Source organism: Ambystoma mexicanum, chromosome 5p (assembly GCF_040938575.1).
Source record: "Ambystoma mexicanum isolate Mex_15411 chromosome 5p, UKY_AmexF1_1, whole genome shotgun sequence".
NCBI lineage: Eukaryota > Metazoa > Chordata > Amphibia > Caudata > Ambystomatidae > Ambystoma > Ambystoma mexicanum.
Window position 1 is genome coordinate 1,115,824,065 of NC_090930.1, and position 16,177 is coordinate 1,115,840,241.

At 45.7% G+C, this 16,177-nt stretch overlaps 1 protein-coding gene across 5 annotated transcripts in view; it reads left to right on the forward strand.

Moving 5' to 3' along the window:
• The window catches only part of KIF13A (kinesin family member 13A), a 2,203,773-nt gene that overhangs the window by 1,630,314 nt on the left and 557,282 nt on the right, over positions 1–16,177 (forward strand). For all 5 annotated transcript variants that reach the window (XM_069613597.1, XM_069613593.1, XM_069613596.1 and 2 more), the window contains one exon: positions 13,949–14,073. In XM_069613597.1, coding sequence (XP_069469698.1) covers positions 13,949–14,073 — 125 coding nt within the window. The remainder of the gene's footprint in view (positions 1–13,948; positions 14,074–16,177) is intronic.

Below are 16,177 nucleotides of genomic sequence, written 5' to 3' on the forward strand. Positions count from 1 at the left end.
CAAGGAACTCAGGCCCGGTCAGGAGTAACTCCCTGGGGAGGCACGGGCAGGATCAGAGGGGACCCTCCGGCCTTCAAGCCACAATTATGACAGCTAAAAACAAGAGCAAGGCCAATAAGAGCGGTCAGTCACAGGCAGATGCCTCAGGCCCCATCATGGCCCTCTGGGCAAGCAAGGACGCAGCCGAGGAACGCAGGGCCACATTGGGGGGGGGGGGGGTATGGAGCAGGAGCACGCCGAGACCCTGGAAGCGTCTGCACAGATCTCACGCCAGGATCTGCATGGCGAGCTGCTTTCATTCCAAGCATCCATGGGGAAAACCTTTCAAGAGCAATTTCAATTAATGAGGTCCGACATCAACCAGGCGCTGGCCGAAATCAAGCAGGAAGTGGGTCAACTGGGGGAGAGAATGGACATAGTCGAAAAAGGCCTGCAGGAGATAGGCAGAGAGAACAGTGAAGCTATCGAGAGACTCGACACGGCAACGCGGAACTTGGAAATAAGAATGGAAGACATGGAAAACAGGTCTCGGCGGATCAACATCAGGTTGAAGCTTCTGCCGGAGACGGTGCAAGATAGGGACCTGAAGGAAACGGTTCAAGGATTTTTTGCGAAGCTACTGGGCGAGCCTTCACCTGATCGGATCGAGTTGGACAGGGTTCACAGAGTGGGCTTCCTCAATAGGTCTAGGCCGCGGGACGTGTTGGCAGCGTTCACAAGATATGCTCAAAAAGAGGCAGTACTAAAGGCCACTAGACAAAAAGAGCCGATATCCTCTAACGACCAACGTATTGAACTGTACCAGGATCTCGCCAGCTGTACCCTGCTCAAGAGGCGACAATGGAGCCCCCTCACCCTGAAGCTTAAAGAAAAGGGGATTAGATATAAGTGGACCTTCCCTTCTGGACTTGTCTTCGAGTGGGCTAGTTCTCAGAAGCGGATAACCACGATGCAGGAAAGAGCGGGGAAGGGGGGCAGGTATCCTCAGGTGCTGCACGAGGGGCGAACTAGAAGTGATCCACGCACCCGGGTAACAGACATGGGACAAATGAGTGGGGGTGGGGAGCTGCTGGGGGGGTCTTGAACGGCGGGGACAAGTGTCTAATCACAATTCAAGTGGGTAACGCATAATATTAGGGGCCTCAATACCCCGCTGAAAAGGAAAAAGCTGGAACAATTTACGAAGCGGGGAAAACCGGACTTTTTGGGATTACAAGAGACACATCTGCTTCGCAAGGACCAGAGTCGCTTAAGGTTGAGAGGGTTTGATCAGGTGTCTCAGGCGTCTGGTCCCACGAAATCGGAGGGGGTGACGCTGGCCATCAGGGGAACAGTGAACTTCCGCTTGGAGGACACCCTGAAGGACAAGGAGGGTAGGTTTGTTGTGGTAAAAGGCACAATTGCGGAAGAGATGTATACAATAGGGGTGATTTATGCGCCCAACACAGGGCAGGACTCCTTCCTCTGCGATCTCATGGGGAAAATAGGTGACTGGGCAAGAGGCAGATAATCATAATGGGGGACCTGAATATAGCATGGAACAAGGTTAAAGACAGGTCAGGAGGGACTAAAAGCCGTGGGGGAGGGGCGGTAGCCTTAGCGGAACTCCGGGACAAAGTGGAGAGCGTAGGGTTGAGGGATGTCTGGAGGGAATTGAAAGGGGACGAGGAGGGCTACACATTCCTTTCCGAAGTTCACGGGACCCAGTCCAGAATTGACTACATCTGGATCTCGGCCAATCTGGTGGGTAAGGTTAAAGAGATAGAGGTTGGGCCCATGGGAAAAGCAGATCATAAAATATTGTCGATGCAGCTGGAACTGGGAAAGAGGAGGAGGGGGCTGTGGGGTTGGAAATACCCGGAACACCTGTTGAGGGACCCTGTGGTAACAGAGGAGATAGAGGGCAAGATGAGGGAGTTCTTTGATGACAACAAGAGAGGGGACACGGGTGAGGATATAAGATGGGACACGTTTAAGGCCACATTGAGGGGGGAAATTGTAGCAGTTAAGGCACAGAGACAGAAACAGCTACAGGCCTTGGAGTCCAGGCTAGAAGTGGAAGTTGAGGAAGCGGAGGCAGGGTAGCGGCGAACCCCAGCAGGACTAACCAGAAGGTCTACAGGAGGGCAGTAGGACAAGTGGGGATCCTTCGGACCAAAAAAGCAGAGGGGGCCTTGCTTTTTGTGAAGCAAAAATGTTATGCAAGAGGGAATAAGGCGGACGCCCTGCTGGCTCGCCTCCTTCGGGGAGCTGCCTCTAGAAACACAATCACGGCTCTAAACTCAGATAGGGGGGAAAGGGTTACTTGAATAGAAGATATCCAAGAGGCCATGGCCGAATTTTACGAGACCTTGTATGCTTCACAGCAGCCCTGCAGCCAAGCCCAAGTGAAATTCCTGGAAAGGGTTAACCTGCGTAAAATTGAGGGGGATGCCCGGACTGGCTTACAACAAAAGATAACAGAGAAGGAGGTGAGGGGGGTTATTCGGAAGCTGCCCGCAGGTAAGGCCCCTGGCCCTGATGGGTACACTGCGTCCTTTTATAAGACCTTTGCGGGAGTGCTGGTTCCACAGTTGACCTACCTTTTCAACTCTTTTTTAGGTAGTGGGCAAATCACCCCGTCCATGAAAGAAGCCAAGATTTCCCTGATTCTGAAGGAGGGCAAGGATCCCCTCGAAAGATCCTCCTACAGGCCAATAGCGCTTATTAACATAGACGCAAAAATCTACACTAAGATCCTGGCGAATAGGCTCGAGGGGCTTCTCCCGGATCTGATCCATCAGGATCAGGCGGGATTCGTGAAGGGGAGGCAGACAGCGGATAATATTAGAAGGGTGGCCCATCTGGTGGAAAAGGCTGAAAAGACTCGTACACCGGCAGTACTTCTGTCCTTAGACGCTGAAAAAGCGTTCGACCGGGTGGAGTGGTCCTTCCTTTTCAAAACCATGGAAAAAATGGGGTTAGGAGGCGCTTATTTACAGATGGTCAAGGCAAACTATGAGGGCCCATCCGCCCGCGAGCGAGGGTGGTGGTTAATGGGGCTTTAACTAGATCATTCCAACTCCAAAGAGGTACAAAACAGGAATGTCCCCTATCGCCCCTGCTATATGCGGTTTACTTGGAGCCCCTCCTGCAGGCAATTCGGGAATCCGAAGGAATACGAGTATGCAATGCAGGCTACTACTAGAAGACTTTTGGGAAGCATCCGGATTACGCATTAACATGCACAAGTCCGAATTGATGGACCTGACATTGGCAAGGATAGAGAGGGAGGAGTTAAAGGGGAAAACGCCCTTCGACTGGCGACCAGGGGGAATTACGTACCTGGGGGTGAGAATCTCTCCGGCTCCGGAACTAAAACGACTCAAATACAATACTCCTAAGAAAATCAACATTAGGAAACATCAACTTAAATTGATAAAAGAATTGGCGGAAGATTCATCTATTACACTGAAACCAGCAGATAAAGGCGGCGCCTTAGTACTGATGGATACCAACTTTTACAACTATGGATGTCTGAATTTACTGAATGACCAAGGCACATATTTGGTTTTGGATTCTGATCCTATCCTGGCCATCAAAGACATTATTAAAAAAACAGTAGAGAAAGCATCAGAAATGGATTGGATCTCTGATCATACGTGTGACTTTCTAATTAAAAAATTTCCTGTGACCCCGGTATTTTATGCTCTTCCAAAAATCCATAAAGATAAGACCAAACCACCATTCAGACCTATTGTTGCGGGGACTGAAAGTGTGTTTCACCCCTTAGCTACTTATTTGGATCAAGCACTCCAACCATTGGTACAACGGACATCCACTTACTTGAAAGACACTGCTCATTTTCTGAGAGTCATCAATGAAACACTAATCGACAACTCCACATCTATCCTATTTACACTGGATGTTAATAGCCTGTACACTTCCATCCCACACCAACAAGGGATAGAAGCGCTGGAATGGTTTCTTTTGAAACATAGAAACATCAAGATCCATAAAGTATTTGCTATGGAACTTATTCACATCATTTTATTCAATAACTATTTTAGGTTCAATGATAAATTCTATCTACAAACAGCAGGCACATCGATGGGATCACCTGTGGCCCCATCCTATGCCAACATTTTTATGTTCCATTTTGAAGAGACCTATGTATTGAATACTGAACCGTGGAAAACCAAGATAGCTCTGTGGAAAAGGTACATAGACGATATCTTCGGTATCTGGCTAGGCACCAAAGATGAACTCAACCAGTTTTTCCATTATCTAAACAATTGCCACGAAAGAATTACCTTTACCCTAGAGATGGGCACACCCAACATTCATTTCCTGGATATTAACATTGGAATCATCGGTAACAATCTACAAACCAGTATTTATAGGAAACCCACGGACTGCAACAGCACACTACGATTTGAAAGTTTTCACCCAACTCACTTGAAGGACAACTTACCTTTTAGTCAAATGCTACGTCTTAAAAGGATTACATCTGACACCACTAAATTACAAGGTGAATATGAGGAGATGAAACAAAGGTTCATCAATAGGGGTTTCCCTGATGCCATCGTTGATAAAGCTATCAGACGTACCGCTACCCTTACAAGATCTAACCTACTGGAAGAAAAACCTAAGAAGACTAATACTAGACTCATTCACACACTGAAATTTTCCAGTCAGAGTTACCAGATCAAGAGAATAATCACCAAGAATTGGGACCTCATCAAAGCTGACTCTAATCTCAACAAGTTATTCCCAGAACCGCCAATGTTGGCATACAAGAGAGGAAAGAACTTGAGGGACAGTTTGGTTAAAGCAGAAAAGAAAACATCACCAGCACAAACGACTTTGAGAAAACAAAAACCTGGAACTTACCCATGTCTACACTGCCAGCATTGCCCTAATATAATTAAAGGTGAATACATCCGACACCCCAACAATGGCAAAAAAATATACCTATCAGATCATGCTACTTGTGACAGCAAAAATATCATCTATGCCTTAAGATGTCCCTGTGGGAAATATTATGTAGGCAAAACCATCAGGAACGCGAAAGAACGCTGGACAGAACATAAGTCTAATATCAGAACACAGAATGACAAGTCACCAGTCTTTAGACACTTCAAGGAGAATGGCCATAACATCGCACAACTCAGATGGGTTATTTTAGAAACTGTACATTCCCTGTCAAGAGGAGGAGACTTTGCTAAGAAGTTAGCACAAAGAGAACTGTACTGGATCCACAAACTGGACTCGGTTAACCCTAAGGGTCTGAATGAAGATTTCTATCTAGGGCCCTTTCTTTGAATCGCCTTCTTTCTAACGCCTAACGTACTGCTAGCTTTTGAGCTTAAACTTAGGTTCTCACTTCCCCCTATAGTCACTATTAGTCAGCTTAGGGTTCACATCTGGGCTAATCATATCCATTTCTCAACAGATTGTGCACTCATTAGACATGAGGCAGAGTACAACGTGCCTTGTTGATCAGATTGATATTACTTATTCATTGTATTTCTATAGATGTTTTTTCCCCTGTGTTTACATTTTTCAATGTATAAGTTTTCTATGTATAACATGGCATACCTGGCTACTAATGCATTTACATGTTCCTATGATTATGGCATGGAAATATTCGGGCTATGGATATTGAAAGGTTCATTGACACTAGTTCTTTAAGTACACTCCCATTCATACAGCTCCTCTGATCATTTCAAACAAATATTTGGGTCATTCTCCTTCGAAAGTTCAATGACAACAGTTTTTTCATTACATCTCTGGGTAGACCCCCCTCGAACGTGCTTTCCCGTGTTCCCTGACCGAATCAGTCACTCTCAACAGACGTGCATACAGTGTTTACTTGTACGTAATGACGTCACTACAATGACGCATATATTAGCCGCCATCTTTGACGGTGTTTCAAGCGACTGCTCGTTTTCTCTTACCTGTTTTTCCTGCCTTACTAAGATCACAATAAGTTTTTCTAGGACAGGGCCTCACAACTTCAATTTAACCCTGATATACACTTATGTAATTGTATCAGTCGCTCTATTTGTAACTGGCTTAACAGACGTGTATAAAGTGTTGACATTGGCGACGTCATGCGTTCTACGGTGCGCTGCAGCGTAATGACGTCACAACAATGACGTATATATTAGCCGCCATTTTTTAATGGTGGTTTATAGCGACTACTGGTTTCCGCTGCACTTACCTGGCTTACCTGCCCTACTATGACCACAGTAAGTTATTCTAGAATAGGGCTTCACTACTTTCACTCAACCCTGACGTATATTCCTGAAACTTTAGACTGACTTAATCGTTCTATTTGTAACGAGTGGCACCTTCATTTTGTAGGAACCGCGCACAGATTGATAATACTGTCTTCCATTGACATCAATACGGCACCTGAACCTTTCTGAGCTTCAGATGCTAGCGATTTCGGTTTGACTAAGTAAGTCTACGGATTTTTTTCTCCTACCCCTACCCACTCCAAACCACAATGCTCCATTAGCAACCTTTGCCTCTTTTGTTACACTATAGGGGATTCAGACAGCTACACCTTGTTGGGATGACACACTTTTGCAACAACTTGACCCAGTTCATCCTTTAATGTAACATACGGTATGTCCTTTACACTTTTTACACTTGACACACCGAGGGGTATTTGGAACAGTTCTTTTTATAAATTACAATTGTCTGATAGAATGATGACTCTGCCAAAATGATATTAACTCTAGCTCCTTGATGCTTTATAACTAGATTGTAGACTCTTATAGTGGGTGAGCCACCTCCTGCATTAAAAAACGCATAGGATGATTGGATAATTTACTGTCTCTGCACAATTAGTCTATGTTATTATCATGTAAACTGAAATTATTATTATTTTTAATATATCTCTCTAGAGTTACTGTGATTGACACAACGAACAACAACAGCCCCTGATGAAGAGAACATTTTTCTCGAAACGCGTTGGGCATTTGCTCTTTGAAAAATAAATCCTGATTGGACAACCAACTCTCTTTTGAACTGATTAATAGACTTTGACGTTAAACGGATACTGTGAACTACTTTGTTGCTCAATTGTATCTTATTTTGAATTACTATGTTGTTACATTTAACTTTCAATTGATTTACTCTATGTACTCCTATTCCCCTCTTGGGAATATACCTTCATTCAGCTTGTTTAAGCGATTAATAGAGTGCAGGGGACGGGAGTTCCCTATTAGGGTTCTTTTTTGGTCTTTGTGTAATTGTACAACCCATATGCCAGGGTTGATATTTTTTCTCCCCTGCACCTTGAATTTTTCTTAAATAGATTCCTCTATTCCATAATAGAGCACCATATGTGTACTTAAATCCGATACATTCTGAGTGTCAGGTGTTTACCCTCCAGTTTGTTAATCCCTCCGGCTCTACCAGGATGGTATGCAGCAAACTACCCCCCACTCCTGCAAAGAATTAAAAAAGACCACCTTAAATGGCGGAACTTGCGGATCTCCTGGTTGGGGAGGCTAGAGGCACTTAAAATGGTTAGCCTCCCGAGGCTGCTCTACCTCTTCCAAGCTATCCCTCAAGCAGTTCCGGCCAGCTTCTTTAAGGAGCTCCAGGTGGTAACAAACAAGTTTATATGGGAGGGAAAAAGGGCAAGGGTGAGTAGGATGCAATTTACGGCCCCGAGAAAAGTGGGGGGGGGACTAGCTCTTCCCAACTTGCGTCAATATTACGAAGCGGCCCACCTGAGGGTGATTAGGGAATGGCTCCGGGAGGGGGAAGGAAAACACTGGGTTCAGATGGACAGAGCGGTCACGCGACACAAACTGGGGGAGGTTCTGTGGCTACCCAGACAGCATCGTCCGGGCCATATGTACCTGAGCTCGATCACCAAACTAGTTGCAGACAATTGGGACAGACTGGTCCAACGCAAGGCAATTACAACCTACCCGTCCCCCTTCACCCCCATCTTCAATAATAAAGACTTTACCCTGGGGTTGGAAAGCGGGGCATTCCGGAACTGGCAGGAGGGAGGATGCCGTTGGATGCGGGACATGTTTATAGGAGGGGAGATCAGTTCTTTTGTAGATTGCAAAAGGGATTTCGCACTGGGGGAGGGTGAAAGGCTGAGATACTCACAGCTGCGACACTGCCTTCTATACCCCATAAATAAGGAGGTGGCTACTAGACCACCAACCCTTTTTGAGAAATTCCAGATGACCAACGACGGCTCGAAAGGCCTTATCTCGCAGCTTTATAAGATCTTGGATGAGGCTACCCCGAGGCCGCAATGGGCATATATGGGAAGGTGGGAAAACATTCTGGGCAGGGAAATAGAGAAGACGGAGTGGGAAAATCTATGAAGGAAGATTCCTAAACTAGTGAGAGCCTCTCGAAACCGGGAGGCCTGGTATAAGATATTATATGGGTGGCACTATACTCCAGCTCGGCTGCGCAGGATCTACCCGGATTCGTCGGGAACTTGCTGGAGGGGATGCGCCCAGGAGGGCACTGCGGAACATATTTGGTGGCGATGCCCAAAAATATTCCCGTTCTGGGGAGACATCAAGCAGGCGATGGAACAAGTGTTTGGGTGGAGGGAGGCATACCCCCGGAATGGTCACTATTAGGCTTGAGGCCAGCAGAAGGGCCGGCTGGTTCGAGGGGCAGGGAAAGAGCGAGGGTGATGCTCACTCTGGCAGCAATGACAATCATAGCCCAGAGATGGAAAAGCTCGAACATACCAATGTTTCAAGACTGGTTGCGTAAAAACTGGGAGATAGTAGCGATGGAATGGGTCTCCTATGCAATGAACAATACAATACAAAACTTTGCGGGCGAGTGGGGTGATGTCCTTTCCTTTCTCAGAGATGATTTCAGGAGCGGGTGGTGGCCGCAACGTTTAAGACTTTTGGATCTGGAATAACCCTGACTAGACACTTTGTGGTGAGAGGGAGCTGTGGAGACTTTGGAACAGCACCAGGGGGGTGGGGGGATTGGGAGGGAGGGGGAGTTATGGGGATTGCTAAAGTTGTTGGAAAATTCAATAAAGAGAATTTTAAAAAAAAAAGAAAGGAGGGACTTGAGAAGGAATGTCACAGCAGCAGTCGAGAGGAAGGACTCCCAGCAAAGGATTCTTTGTATACAAACGTTAGTCTACAGTTTTAGCACCTTTTCAGGGACACCAAGAGTGAACATTTACTGCCTGGTCAATCTGCTTCGAGTCTTCCGTCCTTCACTCTGGTGAAGGGACTTTGAGGGGGATCTTGCCTCTGGAGGTCCAGCAGGCGTCCACTAAAGTTCTGGGAGGATTTGTTCATGGGAAAATTATGCACTGCAATATGGTCAGAGGTCCCATGGTATTTGTGGTTTGCAGCCCGGGAAGGTCACAGTATGTCGTGGGATGGCTCGTCTTGCAGGTCATTTTATGGCTGATTGGTCCCACCAGCCAAAGGGAAGGATTTGTCCTCTTTGGATGCTCCTCTTTCAATTAGAAAATGGGTTCAGGACAACAGTGGTCTCATCTTGGTTGCCAGAAGCGGCTGCAGGCGTCTCTGGTCTTAATCGGTTCTTCTGTTCCAGTGGTCGACTTGTCTTCTGCCTCAGGATCCTTGCCTTTTATCAGGAATTCACACTCATCCTCTGCAAACTCACCCTGCAGTTTACAGAAAGGGGCGGATGGCAGTCCAGTCACGTTAGCCAGTCCCCCCCCCACTGGGAGCTGGTTTCTCTCGGGCACACCAGAAGACAAAGCATACCATAGTTTCGGGATTCTCCCCTGTTTCCTGTTTTTGCAGACACACTGGAACCTCTGGCTTCACAAAGGATTCCTGCCAATGACCAAGAAGCTGAAACCAGGACCTCCCCCACCCCGAATGGTAGAAGAAGGACCATGGAGGGACAAGCACACAAACGGCAAAAAAAGAAAGAAGCCACCATTTTGGTTCAATGGTGACCCTTCTGTGCATAACCGCAGCTGCGGATACAGCCTGCGAGTAGAAATTGCACAAATGTCGGTAGAATGCAACCAAAAACCAAAACTCCCAAGTGTAAAAATCTAGGGTGATACAAAAGTATCCCCATTAACCTGCACTGGAAGGTGTGGTGTGCAATGTTAAAAAGTCACAAAATGTAAAAGGGAAACAGTTTATCAGTACTCATAGTCTGAAGAACTGATCCTTTTCGCCATAACAAATGAGCAAAGGGAAGGGAATGAAGCTGAAGGCTTTACTTCTCTTCAAAAATCAAGATGTGTTAATAAAACAAAGCACAATTATTGTGGGTCCTGGGAACTATGAGGTTAAGTTGCCAAAACAGAAATATTTTGCGATATATACACAAAATACAATTCTAGCACTTACAGGTATAGCACAGGGTAACGCATTGGCCAACACAACCAGGAGGGCTACCAAAATCCAGGAAATATATTAGTTACAGAAGAGCATATTACACATCAAGGAGGTAAACAGTAGTACCACGGTGAAACATTGTATATCCTTAGACCACAGCATATTACACATATTTAAAAATACTCAGTAATTCAAGGAGAGTCCCTAACAATCCATGGCTTGGTGAAGAACATCAGGGACCCTAAGGAGGCCTTAGAAAAATACCACAGTCCAGGTAAGCACCTTGCAGTGTCACTTGTACGAGTTCTATAGATGAGGAAAGTACCCCATAGGAAACAGGGCAACGTCTATAGGCTGATCTATGGCTATGATGTGAAGCCAGGTAAGTCCCAGTTCCTTCTCAAAGATGCCCAGAAAAAAGCAGTCGACCCCAGGGGGACACCAGTGGAGATCCAGAAGAAGAAATCCAATGGAGGGTTTGAAACCCTATAGCCTCAGGAGCAGAGAAGCAGAGCAGGATTCAGCCCACAATGTTAACCAGTGGGGAAATGTAGTAAAAAGGGTCCCGCTGAAATGAATGCTCACTGCACCAGGCGAACCCCTTAGGGTTAGTATCTTGAACAACCTGCCAAACGGTGTCCAAGAGATAAGTACTTACAGTGTTGGTTCCAGAAAACACTGTTCCAGGAAAACCGAACAATCCAGTAAGTAAAGGCTTCTTTTTACATGGTGAAATGAATGACACCCAGGGGCATGTACACTGAACCATTGACTACCCCGACGGCCCAACAGAACAACAATCATCCTTCACGGGAATGAGACCAACATTATGAAGTGGAATCAAGGATGTAGATGGCTCCTTCACACGTCAGACCTCGGCAGCTTAGCAGGCAAACGTCTATGGCACATCAGCGAAACCAGCCCCTGCAGCAGGACAACAGTGGTAGTGAACTAAGGTGGCCTAGACAAGCAGGTTTGGTGGGGCCTTAACCTCCTTCCATGAAAACCAGAGCGGAAGACCATGGTGATTACACTGCAGTAAAACAGCTGTAAAATGGCCCCAGGATGAAAAGCCTTTCCCAATCAGATGAGGAGGACCAACAGCCGAACAATGAAAACCCGGGAAGAATGTCCAGCCCTCGAAAATGCAAACTGGAGCACAGCAAAGACACTAATCACACCTATGGTTTTCAGTGGCAAAATCCTACAGCAGGTAAGTAGGCCTGCTCCCCATCCAAACATCCAGCAGAACTGAGTGTAGGAACACGGATGTCCCCTACATGTGCCTTCACTCACAGAGGCTGGCTTCTAACAGCCCACCCATCCAATTAGGATATTTAAAACAAAGATTTTGGTGGCCAAAAACCACCAAACACCCAGGCCCACCCCAACTGGAAGTGAAGTGGCCTGCCGAGGGGCGGTAACTGTTCCACACCAGTTCGAACCACTATGGAGGGTGCTATCTTGGGCTCACAAAGACCCCACATGGGCATATTGGCCATTTGAGGCCTAACAGTTTCCCTGAACAAAGGACGCCCCTAAAACACAAAACCCATTAGTACCCCAATGGCTGCCTTGAAGGTACATTCGGCTGCTAATGTGGTAAATCAACTTGCACCCTTCGTGAAGCCGAAAATGAATGTTAGCTGTTGCAAGACTACCCTTCTAAAACCATTATAGGGTGATAAACTCCATCTGTGCTGGATGCATAATGGGCGACCCGTGGACCATATAGTCTCAAAGAGTGAAAAAAGATATAGTGGGAGGAGGAGTTCAGCAGAAGTCCAACTGACCAACAAAATACATTAGAAATGCCAAACAATAAAGAGGGTAAGAAAAACGTGTAGGGATCCCATAAAATGAGACTGTAAACCCCCAAAATGTAATTCTGCCCTAACAATGACAAACTGATTAAGATGTGGTATGGTGCAGTTATGCGGTTTGCAATTTGTGCAGTTGTGGTATCAGATGATGCCAGTGCTGCTCACTGGTCACAGTACATGTAAGAATTGGACTCCTTTCCAGTCCCAACAGAATTTGTAGACCTCTTTAATTCTCTTATGGTAGGCCTTGGCACAATCGATTACCCGCCATCATTGTTTCTTAGTGCTATCACATCATCTTTCCTGGTGTAGGGACGAGCAGCAATGCTTTTTATGGACTGTGGATAATTGAGGCTTGCAACCCAGCTATACCCATCGGGTAAGGGAGCACCAATCCTTTGGTTCCCCCTGGTCTCATGAGAAGTCTGCGGACACTGGCAAAGCTTTGCCGTCAGACAGATCATGGCAAGTTGCAGACCCTGGGCTTACTCATGGCCCTGTTAGGTTTGGTTCATCTTTTTGTGTTTTGGATTTCATCCCAAGGTTAGTCAAAGGAAGAGTGTGGGCTCCGGGTGAAAGGGAGTTATTAGGAGCAGAGTATAAACTCGGTTTCCCATCAAGTGGCTGCATCCATTAAACCAATTAAAGCAGTCAGAAAAAAACAAAGTACTGGGCCTCCCGCCAGCAGTACAGCTTGGGACTTTCGTCATTAGAATGGTAAAAAATACAGCTTTTCACAAGCGCTAACATGTAACGACGATAGAAATGACCACCTGCTGTAGAATCAACACAACTTCACTATCACACCCAAAACCAGAAGAACGCAAAGAATCTCCTAGGCTTTAGGAGCTGTGGCCAGATTTAAGAGTAACAAGAACAAGTTATTTTCTTGGGCCGAGAAATGATATTGTTCGGCTGCTACAAGATACTTATTTTGAAAAGCGTTTTTCATTCTGGTTATACCCTTTGTATTCATGGGGGAGTGCTTCAATCAGAAACATTGTACACAAGCAAAACAGTTTACAAAGCAAACCCATTGCAGGGTGTTTAATAGTGGTAGATTATTATAGTGATTACTAAGTAGAGTATTATCTATTTGCTGCAGGGGGATGATGTAAGTGAGATAATGGAATGGGAAAATAACAGACTACCATTTATACCATATTCATGTATTTACACCCATGTGCTATTTTTATTTATTTATTTATTTATTTATTGCATTTATTTTACGCCCAAACCCGGAGGTACCACGGCGTAGATTACAGAATACTTAGTCTTGGTCGTAACATTTACGTAACATTTGAGGATAGCTCAATGGCAACGTGCTCGCCTTGGAAGCAAGACGACACGGAGCAACATGGGTTTGATCCCCGGGTCTGCGCTTAGAAACCTCTGGGTATTAAGCACATTATAAATAATCAATCATAACATAACATGGAGTATGGTTGAGGTTTGGGGAAGAAGGGCATGTTGCCATAATGGTTCTAAGGTACCCTGTCTCTATAGAGGAGATGCCTTTTAAGAGCTATTTTAAAAGGGGGCTTTCAACCTATTTTCTTATCATATATTCACTGATATGCAAAGATATATTGTCCCTTTTTGTTGCATTGTAAACTTTTTCATGCAGTTTGAACATGTTTCTTTGTTAAATTACATGTTTGTGTGTAAATGTATTGTAACTTGCTTCCCAGTGTACACAATGACACAAATCACATTTTGTGTGGATGCTACTACAAACTGATTGCAACTTTTTGGTTTTAAATAATTCTTCTTTTTACTTTATAACTCTAGCCGATGATCTAAGTGCCAATGAACAGCTAGTGGGTCCGCATGCATCGGGTGTTAACTCTATTCTACCAAAGGAGCACGGGAGCCAGTTCTACTATCTGCCAATTATAAAGCACAGTGATGATGAGGTATGAAATTAATTTTTGGTGTTATAGGCAAATGTTTTGAAAGCTTTCCCTTTTAGCAACTTTCCCGCCATAGTTTCTATGACCCCCAATCTTTTTGATTTGTGTTTGAATCTGTGTTGACTTTTTGAGGGAAAGTAAATCCTTAAGCTTCTCTTCCACTACCTTTTGCTCATTTGTTATGGGGAAACTGATCAGTCATTCAGACCATCAGTTATGGAAAACTGTTTCACTTTTTCCTTTGACCTTTTACATGTTGGTAACTTTTTAACCTTACACACTGTTAGAGTTGTTTGCCAAAGTCCTGTCTGTGACAAGACTTTAGAAAGCCCACCTTGGATGAACAGGGTTGCACCCCTAAGGTTTAGCCTGAACTACCCAAAGGTTTGGTTGCTGTGGACAAGCAGCCAGGCTCGGTCTAGGAGGGGGAGGATGGTTGTAGTTAAGCATACAGAACCCAGAACATACACTTAGTACAAGGGAACTCTTACACAACTGGAGTTATATAAACAAATATGTATTTATATACACTAAGGCTTGTAGCATTCAAGTAAGGTAAGTCCTATCACACAATAATATAAAACGAGTACAGTTGCAATATTCACAGAGTTAGATACTTTAGAATAGCAGTAATTGTAACAAATCACATAGTCAAACCTCCTGAAACATATATGCACATTTATTGAAACTCTGATAACTTTTTATAACTTCAGTTTAGCCTATCTTAGAAAGTCCAGCCCTGTCTTAAGTGAGTCTCACAAAGTCAGAAGGGGACCCTGGGGCACCAGTGACCAAGGGCTGAGGAAGACAAGGCAATCAAGCAGAGTTTAGGGATCAAAGAAGCAAATTCCAGCAGAAACTCTTCAGATTTGCAGTTTGGTATCAGTCACTGTTACAGGGCAAGGAAATGACGAGGTTCCCTCACTGGATTGCCCCAATGTCCTAAGGTAACGTAGAGCACAATGGGTTGTCCACCCCAATGTAGATCAAGGTGTAGGCCCAGGAGAGGTGCGAGATGCAGCTGTCTGCAGCCCTCAGAAGCACAGGATCAACAAAACAATGCCCCCGGTAAGTAACAGAGCAGGAAAGTACCATAAAGCAAAGAACCTGATGCAGCAGGATGGTCCCCATGGAGAGGCAAGCACAGACCCCGGTTTGGGATTCTCGGTCTTGGAGACAGGATTGAAGAACTTGGAGTAGATTTGGCAGTTGCTCTTGTGTCATTGGATGCCCAGCAGAGGATTTTTGCAGCACTGTCTTGTTGGCACCCTTTTCAAGGCTTGGGTTAAGGACAGTTGTCGTCTGGTCGATTTTGCTCCCGTTCTCAGTCCTTGCCTCAGCTAAGGGGACTTTCAGAAGCGTGATGCAGTCTCTGTAGTTCCAGAAGGATGCCCATAAAGTTTCAGACAAAACCCTGCTTCGGAATACGTTGCACCACAAAATGGCACAGGGCCCGGGCATTTGGTGAATTAGGGACCATGGATGTTGCAGCTCCTCCAGGGAGAGTTTAAACTGCAGTTAGTCTTGGGACCGGTTAGGCCCACCAGGCCATTGGAGGAGGTCATCCTCTTCGGGGCTTCTTGATCGCACAGATGTTGAGGTCAGGACAGCAGCGGTTACTCTGGTGGCTATGGACATCCTTCTTCGTTGGAATCTTGGTTCCAGTGTTTGACTCAGAGTTTCAGATCCAGGACCCTCAGACTTATGCAGGAACAGCAGCTGAGTACACCAATTGCCATCCATGCACCATTCCAACTTGGGGGTGGCTGTCCAATGGGGACAGCCAGGCTCCTAGTGCAAACTGATTCCAGGCAGGCACACTGCAGGACAAATACCAGGGGGGTAGGGGGTTCGTTCACCTCCCCAACTTCCTGTCCTTTCAGGCACTGAGAGTCTTCGCTGGCTTTCCAAGGGAAGTCCGCCAACGACAAAAGACCCACCAAGACGTCTCCACCTAGCCAGGTAAAAGAAGGCTCAAGAAAGGATGAGTCATCTAGAACAGGGATTAAAAAAGTGCAGCCACCATTTTAGGCAAATGGTGTCCCTTGTGACCGTTACCACAGCTGCGAAGATAGCCTGTGACAAAAGTCCACAAAGAGTTGTGTAA